This window comes from Hemiscyllium ocellatum, chromosome 5 (genome assembly GCF_020745735.1).
Source record: "Hemiscyllium ocellatum isolate sHemOce1 chromosome 5, sHemOce1.pat.X.cur, whole genome shotgun sequence".
Taxonomy (NCBI): Eukaryota; Metazoa; Chordata; class Chondrichthyes; order Orectolobiformes; family Hemiscylliidae; genus Hemiscyllium; species Hemiscyllium ocellatum.
The window spans coordinates 131,555,455-131,576,341 of record NC_083405.1 but is presented as its reverse complement, the minus strand read 5'-3'; the positions used below and the strand labels follow the sequence as shown (position 1 = coordinate 131,576,341).

At 45.2% G+C, this 20,887-nt stretch overlaps 1 protein-coding gene across 2 annotated transcripts in view; it reads right to left on the bottom strand.

Annotated features, from left to right (window-relative positions):
- plcd1a (phospholipase C, delta 1a) overlaps nt 1-20,887 on the bottom strand; it is an 85,418-nt gene that overhangs the window by 11,872 nt on the left and 52,659 nt on the right. For both annotated transcript variants that reach the window (XM_060825205.1, XM_060825203.1), the window contains exons 3-10: nt 16,224-16,452; nt 9,461-9,590; nt 8,719-8,947; nt 8,056-8,257; nt 6,284-6,428; nt 2,580-2,732; nt 1,921-2,064; nt 203-359 (exon numbers count right to left, since the gene is read on the bottom strand). In XM_060825205.1, coding sequence (XP_060681188.1) covers nt 203-359; nt 1,921-2,064; nt 2,580-2,732; nt 6,284-6,428; nt 8,056-8,257; nt 8,719-8,947; nt 9,461-9,590; nt 16,224-16,452 — 1,389 coding nt within the window. The remainder of the gene's footprint in view (nt 1-202; nt 360-1,920; nt 2,065-2,579; nt 2,733-6,283; nt 6,429-8,055; nt 8,258-8,718; nt 8,948-9,460; nt 9,591-16,223; nt 16,453-20,887) is intronic.

The window sequence follows — 20,887 nt, the reverse complement described above, 5'->3', positions numbered from 1 at the left end:
GCATCTGCAGTCCTCACTTTCTCCGAGATGCTCAGTATTTTCAAGGTTGAGATCCATGGATTTTTGGGAATGAATGGAATCAAGGGATATGAGGATATTGAGAGGTGGTGAAAATCAGATAGATCAGCTCACGACAATTGACAGAGCAGGCTTGAAGGGCCAAGTGGTCTAATTTAAATACTATTCCTTGTGTTCGACTTACCCGTTTCCTGTGTCAGTTTATTGAACTTGCTTTCTACAAAGGATGACATCTCATAGAAAACCTGGTTTTGTGCAGCATCTTCAAATCCATTGAAGTGGACACTCTTGCAGTAGATGACAAGGTCGGAGAGTTCTTTAGCTAACTTTATCTTCCCACTCTGGAAGAAAGAGACATTTAGCCACAACACAGTTACAGGTGTAGGGTTTCTTAGATACGGTCTCATTGACATACTCTGAGCTTGGCAAGATGGACAAATGCTGTCTTGGCTGATGTCAAATCAGAAAGTACCAGCCTTAATCCCATCACAGTTAACAAGACTGCATGGAATGCTCTAACACCCCAAGATATCCAAGGTGCATTTTTCCTAAGCTTAGACGTACAGCATAAACTTTCAAAGGGAATTGGATACATTCGTGAAAAGGTACAGGAATTTGGAAAATGAGTGGTGGGGGGGAATGGCTGGGTGGAATAGCTCTTAAAGGAGAAAGTGAGGTCTGCAGATGCTGGAGATCAGAGCTGAAAATGTGTTGCCGGAAAAGCGCAGCAGGTCAGGCAGTATCCAAGGAACAGAAGAATCGACGTTTCGGGCATAACCTTCTTGGTTCCTGAAGAAGGGCTTATGCCCGAAACGTCGAATCTCCTGTTCCCTGGATGCTGCCTGACCTGCTGCGCTTTTCCAGCAACACATTTTCAGCTGGAATAGCTCTGAATAAGCTAGCATAACCTTGAAGGGTCAAATGGCCAATCCAAAGATGTGCAGGTCAGGTGAATTGGCCATGTTAAAATTGCCTGTAACGTTAGGCACATTAGTCAGGGGTAAATATATGATAGGGGAATGAGTCTGTGAGTTACTCCTTGGAGGGTTGGTGTGGACTTGTTGAGCCAAAAGGGCCTGTTTCCATACTGTAGGGAATCTAATCTTTTGTGCCTCATCATGCTATGACTTTTCACTCGAGAACAAAGTGGTTGAGGAGGAAACACTAAGTCTTGGGTTAAACCTCACGATTATATGACAAAGACAAGTCAGTTAAAAACTGGCATTGGACAAGTCAGAGGGAATATGCTTTCACCTAGAAATGCTGGTTAACAGCGAAGGCTGAGATCGCCGATGAAGCAAAAATCTCACGAGATTTCAAAGAACGAATTAGCAATGTGATGGGAGGGACATGATGGGTTTCCAGGATAGGACAAACTATTCAGCCTTCTTCCTTGGAACATAAAACTTTCCACTGTAGCTACCCATTTCGGAAACATGTTTAATTATAGAATAAAGCTTGCTCTAAGTATTCCCATCAAACACTCCCAGGAGAGGTACAGTATGGGTTTAGAAACAGAGCAAAGCTCCTTGTACTTTGATCCAACAATGCACCTCACCTCATCGTGAAAGGATGACATCTTACTCCAGTAACAGCCAGAGGCCAAGTCTTTGCCTCAAGCAGATATTCATGCTACTTTAATGACACATGTCCTGAGGTCTATGCAACTGAGTTCTTGTTGCCTTCTCGCTGATCGTTTCCTCTCGCGAGCCTCTAGTAGAATCAATGGAATAAAAATGAGGGAAAGTGGGAGAGGCAGAGGAAGAAATGGACCGACTGGTAAGGGCCGAGAGAGGAGGGGGAAAGAGGGGCCGGGGGGTTAATGAAGGAGGATGATGTGGGGGTGTTGGAAGGGGAAAAAGGAGCAGGGGAGGTGCAAATTTCACCTGCAAGATCACCCACCTTTTTTACTTCCTTTTGCTCGTCTTCACTGTCTTGTTCAGCGGCCTCATCCTCATCAGAAACCTCATCGCCCATGTCTGCATCCTGGGGAGCTTCCAGGCGATTCAGCCTCTTCCCTTTCACCAGGATTTTCCCCTTCAGTTGCTGCATGTCATTCATCAGAAACCAGGAACAATTACTGAATGCGCACTGCTGGCTTATTCAGCACCCTCCTCCCAACCATTCCCACCCTGACAATCACCTAACAGCCCCGGAGATTCGTCACTCAATGGGTTAGAGTCTTGAAGAACAGCATTCAGAGGGTGAGCAAAGGTCCAAGGTGCAGTGCCCAGATTGGAACACAGCAATTCAAAAGGTTTATCCAGAGTGAAGGATAACTTCTATCCCCAATCCTTGAGATAGAGATCAAAATCTCATTAGCCTTTTTGATTTTCAGTCCCTGTTCATGGCTTTGTAGCGATCTACCTGGACTCTGCATCTCCACTGTTTCTAATGCTTCAACATTTATAAAATATCCTGTCTCTCTCTTAAAGAATGAGCTAACATGTGCAGCAGAATATTGGAATGTAAACTATGGGAGTAAAGCTCACTCCACTATTCAACCCTATCATAGCTGATTCAAGGCCTCCGCTCCCATCTCTCATCATGTTGTCTCTTACCTGAGGGGAAGGGAAGTTGGTTGGGACTTTGCCGTCGATTGTGCTGGTAAGCAGCATGTCACCGAGAATGCTCTTCATGTGCTGAGCCATGACAACTTGCTGCTCTATGCTGCAGTGATTCTCCAGAGACAGGATGACAGGATAAGGAGATGCCTGGAAAACAAATACCATAGTACATCATTCAGTTAGACAGACTTCAAGAGATTACAGTCTTGGTTCAAATGTGGACAAGAAAAAGAGCGGTATTGCAGAGGGGAGGTGACAGTGACTGTGGCATCAAGGAACCCTAACAAAACTGGAGCCAGGAAAGATGTTGTGAAACTTGAAAGGGTTCAGAAAAGATTTACAAGGACGTTGCCAGAGTTGAAGGATTTGAGCTACAGGGAGAGGCTGAACAGGCTGGAGCTGTTTTCCCTGGAGCATCAGAGGCCGAGAGGAAACCTTATAGAAGTTTACAAAATTATGAGGGGCATGGATAGAATAAATAGACAAAGTCTTTTCCCTGGGGTCAGGGAGTCCAGAACTAGAGGGCATAGGTTTAGGGCGAGAGGGGAAAGATATAAAAGAAACCTAAGGGGCAACATTTTCACACAGAGGGTGGTACGTGTCATGGGTGGAATGAGCTGCCAGAGAAAGTGGTGGAGACTGGTACAACAGCAACATTTAAGAGGCATTTGGATGGGTATATGAATAGGAAGGGTTTGGAGGGATATGGGTTGGGTGCTGGCAGGTGGGACTAGATTGGGTTGGGATATCTGGTCGGCATGGAAGGGTTGGACCGAAGAGTCTGTTTCCGTGCTGTACATTTCTATGACTCTAAGACTCAGTGGGTGTCAGGCACAAATCCTCTGCTGGTTGGAGTTTTGATGATTGACAGACAGTCAGTCATCTTAACTCCAGGACATCTCTGCAGGGGTTTCTCAGGGTTAGTGTCCTAGTCCAGACTATTTCATAAGATTAGAAATAGGAATCTTTGCTGATGATTGCACAATGTTCAGCACCATTCAAGGCTCCTCAATACTGAAGCAGTCTACGTCCAGATGTAACAAGATTGGACAATATCCGGGCTTGGGCTGACAACTGGCAAGTAACATTCACACCACACAAATGCCAGGAAATGCCAATTTTCATTGAGACAATCTAACCACTGTCCCTTGATATTGGTGTTACCATCAACATTCTGGGGGTTACCATTGACCAGAAACTTGCCATCTAAACATTGACCTGCTCTTGCAGCCAGAGGCTAGGAATACCTCACGATGAATAAGTCAACTCCTGACCTCTTAAAGCCTGTCCACATCTACAAGACACAAGTCAGGAGTGTGATGAAATACTTCCCACTTGCCTGGATGGTGTAACTCCAACACTCAGGAAGCTCGACACCGTCCAGGACAAAGCGGTCCACTTGAATGGAGAACCTCCACAAACCTCCACCACCAACGCTCAGTAGCAGCAGTGTGTACTATCCACAAGATGCACTGCAGAAATTCAGCCAAAATCCTCAAACAGCACCTTCAAAACCCATGACCAGCTCTATCTAGAAGGACAAAGGAACCAGGAACCTGCAAGTTCCTCTTCAAGCCGCTCACCGTCCTGACTTGGAAATATATCGCTGTTCCAAAGTTCTGGAATTCCCTCCCCAAGGGCATTGTGGGTCAACGCACAGCAGGTGGAACGCAGCAGTTCAAGAAGGCAGCTTCTCAAGGGGGCAACTAGGGTCAGACAATAGACCCTGGCCACATCCCACAAATGAACAATACAAAAGAGATTCTAAACGAAGTCTTGAAGGAGATCATTAATTTTAAAAATAACTTAACTGAAAGAAACTCAAGATTTCATATTTTAAACAAAATATTTTACCATGCAAGTATTAAACAAAAGGAAGCTTGACACTTTTGTTTTGTAAACCCTTACATTACATATTAACCCTTACATATTAAACAAGCTTAACACTTCTGTTTTGTAAACCCTTACATTTTTCCCAAAAAAATCTCCCCATTCTATTTATCTTTGCATCCAAGTTTTCTATTATTCATTCACAGGGTGTGTGTGTCACTGGGTAGGCCAGCATTTGTCTATCCCAGAGGGCAATTAAGAGTCAACATTGCTATGGGCCTGGAGTCACATGTAGGCCAGATAGGTGTGGCTGGCACTTTCCTTCCCTAAAGGATATTAGTGAACCAGCTGATTTTGAAATGGTCATTGTTAGACTCTGAATTTCAGATGTTTTTTTGTTTTGTTTTTTAAAAATCTAATGCATTGGTGGCCCACTATACTTTCCAGGATCGTCCAGGGTTTCTTCAGTTATCCAGAGACTGAACCAGAATGGCACTTCGACCCCCCCCTCCCCCCATTTCCCCTCTTTGTGCATGAAGCTGTTACAGGTTTTAATGAAAACCCATCCGATCTGTTGGAAATTTCACTTGATCTGGCCTTTACGTGACTCCAAACCCACACAATGTGGATGACTCTCAACTATGGCCGAGTGAGATACTCGGCTGCAAGAATTACTGGCTTTCGCCACCCAGATTCCAAAAGATTTTTTAAAAAATATTCTTTAACAGAACGTGGCAAGAAGCTGTAACTTGCAGCAACAGGAAGTGGTTGATGAAAATAGCTGAGATACTTTCCAAAGGAAATTAGATGAGTACATGAGAGGAAAGGATTTATATTTATCTCATGCCTTCAATGTAATAAAGACCCATGGAACTTTGCAGCAGCTTTAACAAGTATATTTAGAGAAGAAACCATACAAGGACACATTAGGGCTGATAGTCAAAAAGCTTGGCCAAAGAACTATACTTTGAGGAGTGTTTGGCGGAAAGTGAGGATGCGAGGCCGGGAGATTTAGGAAGGGAATTTTGATGCTGGTCTCTAGTAGTTGGAGACACAACAATTAAAATCAGGGAGGCTCGAGAGGCCAGAATCAGATGTTCAGAGCTAGGGATTAAAGAGATGGGGAGAGTTGGGCTTGAAAACAAGGATGAGAATTTTAAATTGAAACGGTGCTTGAATAGGGGCCAATCAGTATCTTTTGGGGGAGGGAAGGGAGGAGGAGTTGAGGTCTGACACAGATACAAATAGGGGAATCTTAGTCATGGAGCAGATTGCACTCAATTTCAGGATGTGGGCATTGCTGGCTCAGCCAATATTTAGTGCTCATCCCAAAAGGCAGTTCAGAGTCAACCACATTGCTGTGGGTCTGGAGTCACATGACAGGCTAGACTAGGTACAGATGGCAGTATCCTTCCCTAAAGGACATTAGTGAACCATGGCTTTCCCCACCACTCCAAACAAACCATCAACAATTATTTCAGAGTCATCATCAGACTCTTAATTCCAGGTCTTTTTACCCAATTCGAATTTCACCACCTACCAAGACAGGATTGAACCCAGGTTCCCAGAACATTACCTGGATCTCTGGACTAATATAGTCTGATAATAAAGCCATTGGGCCATTGTCTCCCCCTCAACATTCTGGTGGGAGGTCCTGAAGTTGTGAATGGCACTACATTAACTCAACACTTTCTTCCCTTTGCTCCAAACATAAGCCCTTACTGTTGTTCATCTTTATGGTCCCAGTCAATTGCCAGACACAACAGGTTAGATCTAACCCTCAGTGCCACTCAGTTCAATCTCACATACAGGGCTTTGAGTTACAATAAACTGAAGGCTCACACAAAGTCCTTTGAACACTGGCTTACCTTAAACGCATATTGCTTTACAGTTTGGATGACGTCTTTGAAGAGGATTTTTGTGGTGAAGGTGTAGCCATGATAAATGACTGGTTCTCCATCCCGTCCATCCCAGCAGTCCAGTTCCACACAGCGACAGCCTTTATTCAGGGCACTGCAGGCAATACAGCATAACTTAGCTTCCTGAGGCATCACAGTACAGAGAAAGGTAATTCAGCCCATTACATCTGCTCCAGTTCTGTGACAGAGCGGTCCAATTCCTTCCTCAACTGGTCTTTTCCCCCATATCACCACAATTATTGCCCCTACTACAAGTATTTAAATTCTCTGTTAAGCATGATTATTTCTACTAACTTTTTCTTTTAAAAGAAATTAAGCCAGTCTTAAGGTCAGAGATTGATCACAAAACCATCACTGATTGTTTCAAAAACCCAACCGCTTCACTAACGTTCTTTCAGGAGGGAATTCTGCCAACCTTGTTCAGTCCGGTCTACATCTGACTCCAGACCCACTGCAGTGTGCTCAACTCTTAACTGCCCTCAAACAGCCCAGCAAGCCGCTTAGTTCAAGGGCAATTAGGGATGGGCACCAAATGCTGATCTTGTCATCGAGGCCCACTTCCCATGAAGTGAATGAAAAAACTTTCATGCAGTCCATTCCACATTATCACATCTCACTGTGGAAAAACAGTTTTCCCCCAATTCCTGCCAGGCTCTTTCATTGATTACATTTAATCAAATTGCAGAGGTTCCTGTCAATGGAAAGTTGCCCTTTATTTATTCCACAAGTGTTCCTCACACCTTTAAACAATTCTATTACCTCCTGTTGAATTTCCCAGCTCGAAGGAGATTGGCCCTAATGGTTCCATGACAGGAGTTTCTCATCTCTGCTAATGTTCTGGTAAATTCCTGCTGCACCCTCTCAGAGTTTAGCGTACATGGTAGAACAAGGACCCCAGAAATGAACCCAATACTCAACTGGTGAAGCAATGACCAAGCTCAACACAAATGCCTCACCTTTTGTAGAGTGTTCCCAACAAGCGATGAAAGAAATGAGCAGCATAAGATGATAGAACAGATCAGGTCTGTCTCTGTGATTTCGAGCATGCATGTTGGGGATTAGCAGGGAATTAAATTCCTTGGAGGAGGAGCACATATGTCCATCAAAAGCATACAAATATACCAATTAAGTTTGGGAGTACATTCTATCTACACCATTCAACAGTATCATTGCTGATCTGATTATGGCCTCAATTCCAGTTATTCATGCTAACCTTAATACACTCCAACTCAGATGGCAGACACCAGGATACTCAGTGCCATGCTTTCAGACCAAAGAAAAATAATAAGGCAAGTGGCTGTAGCACGGTCCTGAATAGCTGGTAACACCCTGAGCTCAATCTTCCCCTCAAACTGCAGGGCAGAATGTTACCTCTCCCCAAAACAGTGATGAACTTCGGGCTAAAATAAAAGCCATGAAGCTCTATCATAATTGTCAAAGCTTTGTATCTTGCACTTATCAGGACAAACGCAAGAACGCCAAATTTCCAATGTTCACAATTAATACGACGGGAGAAAAGGATGCTGATCAATTGGACAAGGTGACTCCACGGTGTTCCATGGAGATAGTCCCTGGAACTGACAAAAGGAGGAAGGATACACGTTTGATTTTGGATAGTCAGTGGACAGTCTCATACCTCTGCCTTCTCCACACCACCCCACCCTGTTAAATATACATTTGTGCTAGTTTAAGCAGACAGAGCCTTCTGCAGATGTCAGTACCTGATGTAGGCCTCAACGCTGCTGGGTCCTTCAAGCTGATCTTTTGTCAGGTAGGTATTGTGGGAGGACGAAATGAAGTATTGATTGAGTGGCTTAGTCATGTCGTGGTAAACTTTGTTGTGTTCCTGGTTGAAAATATCAGCAGCTGGTGACATCAGATAGCTCATAAAACCGTCTTTGGTCATGATGGAATCAAACCTTGCTGATGACCAAACAAATGAGTCATTGTTAACATGTCAGACTCGCAAAGAAGTTGGAAAACAGAATTGTCAATGTGCTAGGACTGGCCGGGGGTTTCGAAGGTTAGAACATCAATATCCTGATACTGTCATGGGCAATAACAGGGTGAAAGGAATAATGGGGACAAAAGAAAATGGATTAACCATCTTTCTTTTAACACTTTCTGCTTAACGAATGAACTGAGATGGGAGCAAGAGAATATTTGACTGAAAGTGAAATATAATCCAGTCAGATCACAAAAATTCTTTGCACCCTGATTGGCCACAAGCAGGCTAGGAACAGATGCCTTGGATGGTCAAGGGTATGAGGGTGGGGCAGGATGCTTGACAAGAGGAGTCAGGTGAAGAGCTCTCCAGGAATACATTCTTGCAGAGTTGGCAACTCTACTTCAGAAGTGAGGGGCATCTTAGGGCAGGGGCTTACCTTCCTCATTGAGTTCGTACTTTTGAATGAGCTGTGCTGCATACTCCTGGTTCACGTTTTCCCTTTGCTCCTTCCGCAGAAAATCCGTCAGCTTGTCCACCGTAAGGAAGTGGTTCTTGTCACAGTAGGCCTCGAAGATGGTCGTGATCTCTTCACGCTCTGTCACCAGCTTGTAAAACTCCTCGATCTCTTTGCCTTGGATTTTGCCATCCATTGATTTATCGCATTTCTGTGGAATATAAAGGAGACTTCAGTTTGGAGTGAGTGAGGTGAAAGAAAGCAATGATCGGAAAGCATCACACTGGGATGGGAAGGCCATTGTACTGACTCTTTCAAAGAACAATCCAGTTAGTCCCATTACACTGTTCTATCCTTGTATCCCTCCACTTTTTTCCCTCCTTCAACTATTTATTCACTCCCTTTAGATTACTGGTGAATCTATACCCTATCAGACAGAAAAGTACAAATCCAAACCAGTACTCACCAGAAATGGTGCCAGCCAAATTAATTTCTACCCCCAGTCTGCATCACCAGTCGGAGTTTAAAATGGAGAAGGGCGTTGATGAAAAATGTGGAATTGGGGATGATTGTGATGCACATTGTAGATGAACAGCCAACTGTTTGGGCTCAGGTATGAGGAATGTGATCGCGAGCGATAACGACCAAGCTCACGCACCCCCTCCTCCCCCCAAACACTCCTGCACAAAAGATATGAAGAAAAGAGTGGCTTTCAATACTGTACCACAAACAGCTCCTTTGCGTACGCATCATCCACCTCAATGTTCATCATGCGCAGAAACTGTTTTACTTCATCCAGCGACATTTTATTGTCTTTGTTCACGTCAGCCTTTTGAAGATAAATCTGAAACCATCTGAATGGTAATTCAAGGAAGCAAACTCGACCGGTCGGGCTTCAAAGCTTTGCAAACTCTCCTCTGCAAACTCAGATTTCCCTGATATTTTCTAATTGACTTGTTCAGAGGTGTTATGACACATCTCTGAAGCAGCTGGGGCATGAACTCAGGTCTCCTAGTTCAGAAGTAAGGACACTACCACTGCACGGCAACAGCCCTCAAAAGGTGTTCCAACTTTAAATTCAATTTTAGCTGCTTTTGGCCCTTTATTAATTATAGGTACCTTGCGAGTTTTTTTAATAATGGCACCATCCTCCACTTAATGCAAGGCCTTTTTAAATGACCTCCTTGGTCATACTACCAACTTACGAGAGTCAGAGAGATCTACAAATAGTAAAAGGCCCTCCAGCCCATCATGCCTGCACTGATCAAAAAGACAATGAAGCTAAGGCAGCACGCTGGCTCAAGTAGTTAGCACTGCTACTTCACGGAGCCAGGGTCCTGGGTTCAATTCCAGCCTCAGGCGACTGACTGTGTGGAATTTGCACATTCTCCCCAGGTCTGGGTGTTCCGGTTTCCTCCCACAGTCCAAAGGTGTGCAGCTTAGGTGGATTGGTCATGCTAAATTGCCCTGAGTGTTCAGGGATGTGTGGGTTAGGTGGATTAGCATATGGAAAATGCAGGGTTACAGGGACAGAGTGGGGAATCTACGTGGGGTGCTCTTTCGAGGGTCGGTGTGGTCTTGTTGGGCCAAATGGCCTGTTTCCACACTGCAGGGAATCTATAAACTATCCTAATCCTATTTTCCAGCACTTGCACCATAGCCTTGTATGCCTTGGCATCACAAGTGCACATCGAAGTAATACAAGGGTTTTCTGGCTATACACGCCTACAGGCAGTGCGTTTCAGACTCCACCCTCTTGAAAATGTTTTTCCTCACAGGTGAGATTTACCAGGATGTGCTGGCACTGGGCAGCTTGAATTAGGAGGGGCTGGGACTTTATCCTTGGAGTATCAGACGCTGAAGGGTGATCTTATGAAGATTTATAAAATCATGAGGGGCATTAATAAGATGAATAACAAAGGCGTTTTCCTCAGGAGGGGAGTCCAGAGATAGAGGGCACAGGTTTAAAATAAGAGGGTAAAAATTTAAAAAAGGAACCCAAGGGGCAATGCCTTCACAGAGGATAGTGTGCATATGATATGAGCTGCCAGAGGAAATGTTCGAGGCAGATACAATTACAATGTTTGAAAGACATTTGGATAGGTACATAAATAGGAAAGGTTTTAGAGGTCATTTCCGCCACCTCCAAACGGACCCCACCACCAGGGATATATTTCCCTCCCCTCCCCTATCAGCGTTCCGCAAAGACCACTCCCTTCATGACTCCCTTGTCAGGTCCACACCCCCAAGCAACCCAACCACCCCGTGGCTCAACACTTTAACTCCCCCTCCCACTCCACCAAGGACATGCAGGTCCTTGGACTCCTCCATCGCCAGAACATAACACGACGGTCGGAGGAAGAGCGCCTCATCTTCCGCCTGGGAACCCTCCAACCACAAGGGATGAACTCCGATTTCTCCAGTTTCCTCACTTCCCCTCCCCCCACCTTGTCTCAGTCGATTCCCTCGAACTCAGCACCGCCCTCCTAACCTGCAATTTTCTTCCTGACCTCTCCGCCCCCACCCCACTCCGGCCTATCACCCTCATCTTGACCTCCTTCCACCTATCACATCTCCATCGCCCCTCCCCCAAGTCCCTCCTCCCTACCATTTATCTTAGCCTGCCTGGCACCCTCTCCTCATTCCTGATGAAGGGCTTTTGCCCGAAACGTCGAATTTCCTATTCCTGGGATACTGCCTGACCTGCTGTGCTTTTCCAGCACCACTCTAATCTAGACTCTGGTTTCCAGCATCCGCAGTCCTCACTTTTGCCTTAGAGGGATATGGGCCAAGTGTAGGAAAATAGGCATAGCTCAATTTATGATACCCGGACAGCAAAGACAGGTCGGACCGAAGGGTATGTGTCTGTGCTGTATGACTCCATCCCTTTTAAATCTCCTGTCCCTTTACTTAAATCTATGCCCCTGCAGTCAATGATTCCTGCAAAATGAAAGAACATTCTTCCTGCCGACTCGGCCTATGCCCCTCATACATTTTAAACATCTCAATCATGTCCCCTCTCAGTCTCCTCTGCTCCAAGGCAAACAACCCCAGTCTCTCCAATCTCTCTTCATAACAAAGTCTCCAGCCCAGGCAAAATCCTGGCAAATCTCCTCTGTACCCTTCTCATTGCTATTGCATACCTCATGGATTCCAGAATTATACACAGTGTTCTAACTATGTCTTAACCAATGGTTTATACAGTTCTAGCACAATCTTCTAATCTTAAACTCAGTGCCTTGTTTAATAAAAGCAAGTGTATCATTTGTCTTTTTAACCAATTTATCCTCTCATCCTAATATCTTAAGGGACTGGTATACAAACACATCAAAAAGATCCCTGTCATCCTTGTCAACCAATCAATAATGCTTTGAAATCCTCCATTAGAACACTAATTTATTAGCACCAGCTCATTAAACTCCTATGAACTGATCATTAGCTGCTGCTGATTGCCTAATGGTTCAGCCAATATGCCACGCTGCAGAAAAACCAACATGACAGTATGGTACAGGACAATGCCTAGTGATTTTTTTTACATCATGGTTCTGAAAGGGTTAATTAATATTGGAGCCAGCAATAAACTCCAACCAGTCTGACGATAGCATACAGACTTTAGGTGGAAAATTGCAGAGAATAGGTCTGGAACTTGAAGGAGACAGACAGATCATCCATGACTCCCAAGTCTTCATAACAATAATCAGACTTATACCCAATTGTTAAGATAGTTTCCCTACTTCTGTGCCAGGAAGCCAGGATCACGTGGCCCAGAGATGTCACTATATCTCTGAGCAGGTTCATTAAAAATACATATAACTAATTGCTATTATGTAATAAACTATATTTTGTACAGGCAACAGCTTCAAGGATCTTGATCGGATGGGCCAATGGGCTGAGAAGTGGCAAATGAGTTATTCAGATAAATGCGAGGTGCTACATTTTGGGAAAGCAGGCTTTTATTGGTCAGAGTATTGAGTACAGGAGTTGGGAGGTCATGTTGTGGCTGTACAGGACATTGGTTAAGCTGTTGTTGGAATATTGTGTGCAATTCTGGTCTCCTTCCTATTGGAAAGATGTTGTGAAACTTCAAAGGGTTCATAAAAGAATTACAAGGATGTTGCCAGGGTTGGAGGATCTGAGCTATAGGGAGAGGCTGAACAGGCTGGGGCTGTTTTCCCTGGAGCGGAGGCTGAGGGGTGACCTTATAGAGGTTGACAAAATTATGAGGGGCATGGATAGGATAAATACGCAAAGTCTTTTCCCTGGGGTCAGGTAGTCCAGAACTAGAGGGTATAGGTTTAGGGTGAGGGGGGAAAAATATAAAAGGGACCCAAGGGGCAACGTTTTCAGTCAGAGGGTGGTACGTGTATGGAATGAGTTGCCAGAGAAAGTGGAGGCAGATGATACAATTGCAACATTTAAAAGGCATTTGGATAGGTATATGAATAGGAAGGGTTTGGAGGGATATGGGCCGGGTGCTGGCAGATGGGACTAGATTGGGTTGGGATATCTGGTCAGCATGGACGGGTTGGACCGAAGGGTCTGTTTTCTTGCTGTACATCTCTATGACTAATTCATTTAAACTCTTGTAAACCAAACAAGACCCAGCCAAGAAAAAGTGAAATGGTGGCAATATTCATGTACTCTAATACCACAATTTTCTCCATCAAATCAAGGTCAGTTTGGAGACGATCACAGGTCAAGTTTGACATTCTTCAGAATGACCAGTGTACAAATGAGAAATCCTTAAAAAACCAAAGTATGCAAATTCTGCTCAGTTGTAGAATTCACATGGTGGTGTATAGAGTAAGCTGGGAGGAGTAGCAGGAGGATAAGTGGATACACTTCACTGCTAGTTCAGAGGAGAAACCTCCTGCCTCTGAAGTAAACAATTCTTTCTTTCAATATATTCTCAAAAGCTTTGGAGTACAGTGATGGGACTATTTGGCTGCCAAAACATCTAGAACTTTATTGGAGGTAGCAATCCTGAGATGTAAAACTGACACCAGACTGCACATGATGATATTAGCAGGGCAGAGCCTTGCATTTTAAGTTGTTTGTTAAATCCAACTTCAAGGAGCAGTGGTAGTGAGGCAGAGACATCTTATGGGTATTGAAAGAGAACTCCAAAGTTCAGTGTAGGCAGCACAAAGTACAGCCACCAATGGGGTGAAGATGGGGCGGAATTGAAAGGTTCCCAACAATTGGTTGGGGCGAGAGGTAGTTAAGGAGATAGGGAGGACTGTCAAGGGTTGGATAACGGAGTCCGCGGAGGGCTGTAAAGCCAGAGGGGGCTATAGAAGTCAGAGAGGGCAGAGGTGTGGCTTGGATACAAGAATGCACACGAGGAGACAGCGACAAGTGGACAGAGAGCCATCACAAGCCTGTGAGTACAAGGCTGAGGAGTGGACTGGACTCACTGTGCTTTAAGAAACTTGCATGGCAGTCCACGCACAGCAAATTCTTATAAACAGCAACATGATTTAAAAGAAAAACCAGGTTATCTGGTTACATGCTGCAGACAGAGATAAACTTTAGCTAAACACTGGAAAAATCTCCCCAGAGGACTGCGTTCTTTAGGGCAGTGGCAAGCTGGGTTTTGGAGTGGGAGTATCACCCTCTGAATCATAGGCTTGTGTTTTATCTACTAAACTGCACAAGCAGGCAATGAAGAGTGGCCTTATATTGAACAATACTGCTTCAGGTAGCAGAGGGATCAGGGCAGGTTCCCGTGCTCCTATTCTTACTGCAAAGCTGTATTAGTTTGCCTGTTCCCCCTCCAGGCCGCTGCCCGATTTCTTCCCTCCAGCACTTTGACCCCACCCCCTCATGAGTGGTATCAGACACCATGACCTCACTGTTTGCTGTTGGAAATAACAGATGTGGGAAGGAAAGAGAAGGTTCCTTTCTGGAGCCGGCACTGAAGCTAGAGCCAATTGTTCTGAGAGCAGGAAATAGCATTATCTGGTCACTGCCTTTGATTATTCAGACCAGATTCCACTTATCTGCAGGTTTGTAAAGACGGTCGAGATACTAGTTACCATGGATTATTTATTTTAAACTTGTTCTAGGGCCATATGGTTAACGTGCATCTCCAATCATGGAGGCAAATGAGACATGACCCCAATGTGCCTGTTGCAGACTGATACAAAAGATCAGGAGCACCACATTGGATGGGTCTGTCTCTCTCTCTCGTTATGTCTGCGTCGTAAGATTCGCCCTCCTCCCACGTGCGGTCTTCATCCCTCAAATCATTATTATCACTGTGTTGTTTGTGTGGCTTTTTTGGGGGCAGGTGGGGGCTTGCTTCTTACTTCCTCTACTACCACTAAGATTGCACTTCAACAGTAGTCCAATGGCTACAACGGGTTTCAAGGATACCCGGAGGTTGAGGAAAGCACATGTAAACGCAAGCCCTCATTCTGCATTCCAAGAGGGTGAGGGGAGGTGGATTCCTATTTTACTTGCTATGTCATAGCACACTATCTTCACCTGTACCCAAGTACAAGCCTCCAAGTAATCAGACAGTGGGAAACAGATGGGTCCAACAGATGCGTGAAGCTTCCTGTTGCTGAATAGCCCACTTTCCATTCTATTCCCAAGGTGTCGCATGGTTGGGTGAATTTTCTCTCTCCACTCATGCATTTTCTGTGAAGACTCACCACTTGTTTCAGCATCTGCTTGAGCACAGGCAGAGATTTCAATGAGTGGCATCTGGGAAGAGGAGGGGGAACACAAAAATTCATTCTTGGGAGATGGGCTACACTTGCTGGGATACTCTGCCCTAATCATCCTGCAGAAGTTGGTGGCAAGTTGTCCACTTGAACACGTGGCCCACGCTGCATATGTGGACCCACAATCCCCCGAGGGAGGGAATTCCACAATTTTGACCCAGCGACAGTCAAAGAATAGGGCACTATATTTCCAAGACTGAATGCTGAATGACTTCACAGCGTGGCTCAGTGGTTAGCAGTGCTGCCAGGGACCCAGATTAGATTCCAGCTTGGGCGACTGTCTGTGTAGAGCTGCACGTTCTCCCCATGTCAGTGTGGGTTTCCTCCCACAATCTGAAGATGCACAGGTTAGCTGAATTGGCCATGCTAAATTGCCCATACTGTTCAGAGATATGTAGATTAGGGGTAAACATAAAGTAATAGGGGAAAGGAATGGGTTTGCACGGGATACTCAAATCAGTGTGGACTTGTTCAGCCAAAGGGCCTGTTTCCACACTAAGGATTGTATGGATTTGGAGGGGAACCTGTAGGTGTTGTTCCCACGTATTTGCTGTCCTTGTCCTTTCCGATGCTGGAGACCATGAGTTTTGCCTATGCTGTCAGGGAATGCTTGGTGAGTTGCTGTAATGTAGTGCGTCTTGTAGGTGGTACACACTGCTGGAGGAGGGAGTGAATGCATAATGCATAAGGGGGCATTCAAGAAGAATTTTATTTCTTTCCCCACCCCATGTACATTGGATCCCCAGAAAAGGATACTGGTCCAGACGCTCTCTCTTGCTCATCTTTGAGTCTCTTTTCTTAAGCTTGTTGAGGCCGTCAATCCAATGATTGGCTTCCTTCGCGTCACTGGCAACGAGATCCAGATTCTTCTTCGTGCCCTTGAAGACAATGGTGAAACAGCAGGCAGCAGGGATATCCATGGCAAACTTCTGCATGCCCTCAGACTGGTGACCAGGCCGCAACTCCTGAATGTCATCAATCGAGACTGTGGGAGAACAGCAAAAAATAGCAAACAGGTCAGAGAGGAGGCAGTCTTCAGAGTATCAGCAACAGAAAAACCCACATCAATGTGTCCAGTGGATCATCAATGTGGAATACTGTGTCCAGTTCTGGTCGCCCTATTATAGGAAAGATGTGGATGCTTTGTAGAGGGTTCAGAGGAGGTTTACCAGGATGCTGCCTGGAATGGAGGGCTTATCTTACGAAGAGGGGTTGACTGAGCTTGGACTTTTTTCACTGGAAAAAAAGAAGAGAGGGGACCTAATTGAGGTGTACAAGATAATGAGAGGCATAGATAGAGTTAATAGCCAGAGACTTTTTCCCAGGGCAGAAATTGTTAACATGAGGGGTCATAGTTTTAAGCTGTTTGGCGGAAAGTATAGAGGGGATGTCAGAGGCGGGTTCTTTATGCAGAGAGTTGAGAGAGCATGGAATGCGTTGCCAGCAGCAGTTGTGGAAGCGAGGTCATTGGGGATATTTAAGAGACTGCTGGACATGCATATGGTCACAGAAATTTGAAGGTTCATACATTAGGTTTACCTTACATGAGGATCGATGGTCGGCACAACATCATGGGCTGAAGGGCCTGTTCTGTGCTGTATTGTTCTATGTTCTAATGCACCATGTAAACATGTAACCACTCACAGCTGAGCTAAAGTGCTCCTAAACTCCGGCCTGATGTCCCACAGTTTACCCACCCTGGCTATGGACCCTGTGTAGGAAGATGGGATTAGAAAGGATGCCTTTAGGTCAGCATGGACAGGATGGGTCCCTTCTGTGATGTATTATTTCTATGGTTCTATAACCTTGAAGGTCATCCGAAACTCGGCCGCCACGTCATCATCTGCACAAAGTCGTTTTCAACAATTATTTCTATTCCAGCACTGCTTCCCAGCCAAGATATTTATTGATATTAAAAGTTTTCACTAGTGTTTGCAAATCCCACCTTAGCCTTGGCCCTTGCCATCTGAAATCTCCTCCAGTCTGACTCCATAACCCGCTGAGATTTTTGCTGTCCTCCAAATCTAGCCTTTTGTGTAAAGATAAATCACTGCATTATTGGTAGAGTTAGTTGCCTGAGCCCTAAGCTCTGGAATTTATCCCCCAAACCTTCCCACTTCGACTTGGACCAAAATTTTGGTCTCTGATCCAATCTCTCTCTCGGTGGCTCTGTACTAGAAGAGCTTATGCCTGAAACGTCGAATCTCCTGTTCCTTGGATGCTGCCTGACCTGCTGCGCTTTTCCAGCAACACATTTTCAACTCTGATCTCCAGCATCTGCAGACCTCACTTTCTCCTCGAAGATTTATTTTGTAGCACTTGGTTACATTAAAAAGGTGCCATAAAAATACAAGTTTACTGTAGTGTTGGACGTTAGAAACTCTATTGCAATACCATTCTCTGAAAGGGGTCCATCACATTTGGGACAATGGGGTTGGCAATTTGCAGCAAGGACCTCCAGACAAGAGGTTAGACTGATACATAAATGCCTGGGTAGAAGACAATCCCCATACACCAATGCAAGTCCAACATTTTTGGCCCCAGTGTTTCTATCAACCACTACCACCACAAACAGAGCAATTGCTGGTGGATTTCCCTATTGTTTGTGAACAGTTCAATAACTATGTTTACCTACAAAGTCAGTGACTACATCCAGAAGAAATAGGAGCAGCACTGCTGCCTCACAGCGCCAGTGACCTGGGTTTGAGTCCCACCTCAGGTGACTGTCTGTGTGGGTTTCCTCCCACAGTCCAAAGATGTGCAGGTTTGGTGAATTGGCCATGCTGAATTACCCATAGTCTTCAGGGGATGTGTAGGCTAGGTGCATTAGTCAGGGGTAAAAAGTAAAGTAATAGGGTAGGGAAATGGGTTTGGGTGGGATACTCTTCAGAGGATCAATGTGGACTTGTTGGGCCAAATAGCCTGTTTCTGCACCGTAGGGATTCTATGATTCTAAGCTAACCACATGGCCCTTGGGTCTCAGATTGAGGATGGGGAAAAGGTGCTTTTATCACTTCCTTTCTTGTCACTTTTGCTCTTTCTTTCTTCACTTTCATTTCTTGACAGAGACAGACACACAGACAGAGAGAGAGAGAGAGACACAGACACAGACAGAGAGACACAGACAGACGAAGGAGGCAGCCTCCAACGGCAGCAACACCAGGACAAGACGGACACAGCTCCACCCGGCGTCTCCTGGCAAGCAAGGAACATGCCCCAGGCTGACTCCTCCAGCCCAAACTCGCAGGCTGCTCTGAGGATCCAGAGCTGGGCCTGGGCACCTGAAGAAGTGGAACAGTCAGTGAAAGGGATGGCCGGCAGACAGGCAACAGTGGCTGGAAGAGGGTTGGATGGAGAACGGGGAGGTACAGAACCCACGCATCCCAGGGCCATGGTTCCAGCTTGGATACAGCGGTAATGGTTGTGGCAGAGGCGGAGGCCTGTAACCGAGACCCAGCCAATGTCAAGCAGTGGCTGGAGGAGCAGAGGGGGAACAAGACGACAGATGAGCTTTATTGCAGTAAAATCTTTCATTATATTCAGTGTTTCAAGATGGCGCCAGAGCGTGGCAACATTTTGCATATAACACAAAACAACTTCATTATTTTTGTACAAAACAATAAAAATCCATATAACTCAGTTCACCCAGCTCCCATAGATAAATAATTGGACAGGGCTCTAATGCAACTCATACTGCAAGTGTTAGAACTCTTTTACATTTTACTTGCCTTAATTACCTTCTGTTAAAATAGTCTTGGGCGATAGTTATGGGAGAAAAGGGTCTTGGTTAAGACACAGGTGGCAGTAAGAGGGTTCAAACAATGTTTAAGCAATGCTGAGTGTGTCTGTATGTGCATTTGCATGCACAGATGTATCACCACCTTCCCCCTCCCCCAACAATTGCTGAGAAGCTTGCTATCAGAATGTCACAACTGACATTCAAAAGTTGTGACAGTTCAGAACAGCAGTGGGAATAATCAGGAAAGCCAGGCTTCCTGACTCAGTTTCCAAAACTAGATAGACAGAGACAGACAGACACACACAGACACACACACACACCAAGTCTGATCACAGATTGTGACAAGACCTCTCATTTCCATTGTTTGAGAATGTTTGTAGCTTTCCAGCTGTTTCATGAACAGTGAGGTGCATGCAAAATCCCTAGCTCCCCAATAACTCATTGCTTTTGGGACAACTAAGAAGTGGGAGCCCCCAAGCGGTGGTGCCTATCTTGTTTCAAGACACTACTGAGGTGAACCTTCAGAAAATCTATGGAGTTTCCAGAACTTAAGGTTTAGGAAGTTAAAATCGCTCAGGACCCATGAGAAATATAAGGAAAGTACTCAAGCAGAGAATTGGGAGGGCAAAAAGGGCCAGGAGATGACTTTGGCAAGTAGGGTTAAAAGAGTGGCTCAAGGTATTCTACAGATACATTAAAAACAAGAGGTTAACGAGGGAGAGGACAGGAGCACACAAGGATAAAGGAGGGAACTTGTGGTTGGAGGCAGAGAATAAGGGGACGATCCTAAAATGAGTACTTTGCATTGAAATTCATCCAGAAGAATGTGGAGGGTAGCAGCATGCTCAGACATTTTGAGATCAAGAAAGAAGTGGTGTTGGATCTCTTGAAGAGCATTAAGGTGGATAGGTCCCCAGGGCCCAATTGTATCTACCCTGGATTATTGACAAGAGAGAAGATTGTTGGGGCCTTGACCAAGATATTTGTATCCTTGCTAGCCACTGGAGAGGTACCGGAGGACTGGCAAGTAACTAAAGTTGTTCCTCTGTTCAAGAAGGGAAATAGGGATAAATCCAGGAAACTACATACGAGTGAGTCTCTCGTCAATGGGTGGGAAACTACTGGAAAGAATTCTTAGGGATACAATTTACATACGTTTGGAAAAGCAAGGATGTCAATGCAGGTGTCCCCCAACAGGAAACCTGGATGAATCAGGACATACAGAACCTGCTAAAACACCAGGTGTGAGGCCATCAGGAGACCCACTCAAATATAAGGAATCCAAGTATGACCTTCACAGAGCCATTAAGACGCCAAGGACCAATACCGATCCAAACTAGAGACCCAGCGACTATGGCAAGGGCTGAATGACATCACAGGTTCTAAAAAGAGATAGTGCAAGATAGCAGACGATGGACGTCTCAACTCCTTTTATGCTCACTTTGAGCAGAATTTCGGCAGAGAGGTAACACCTACTCCGACAAATCCTAACGAACCTATCCCAACCGTCACTGCATCAGAGGTCAGATCAGTTTTCCTCATGTGAATCCAAGGAAAGCAATGGGACCAGACAGAGTACCAGGCTATGTACTCAGAGTATGCGCAGATCAACTGGCAAAGATCTTCTCGGACATCTTCAACCTCTCCCTGCAGCAGGCCACTGTCCCTGCCTGTTTCAAGA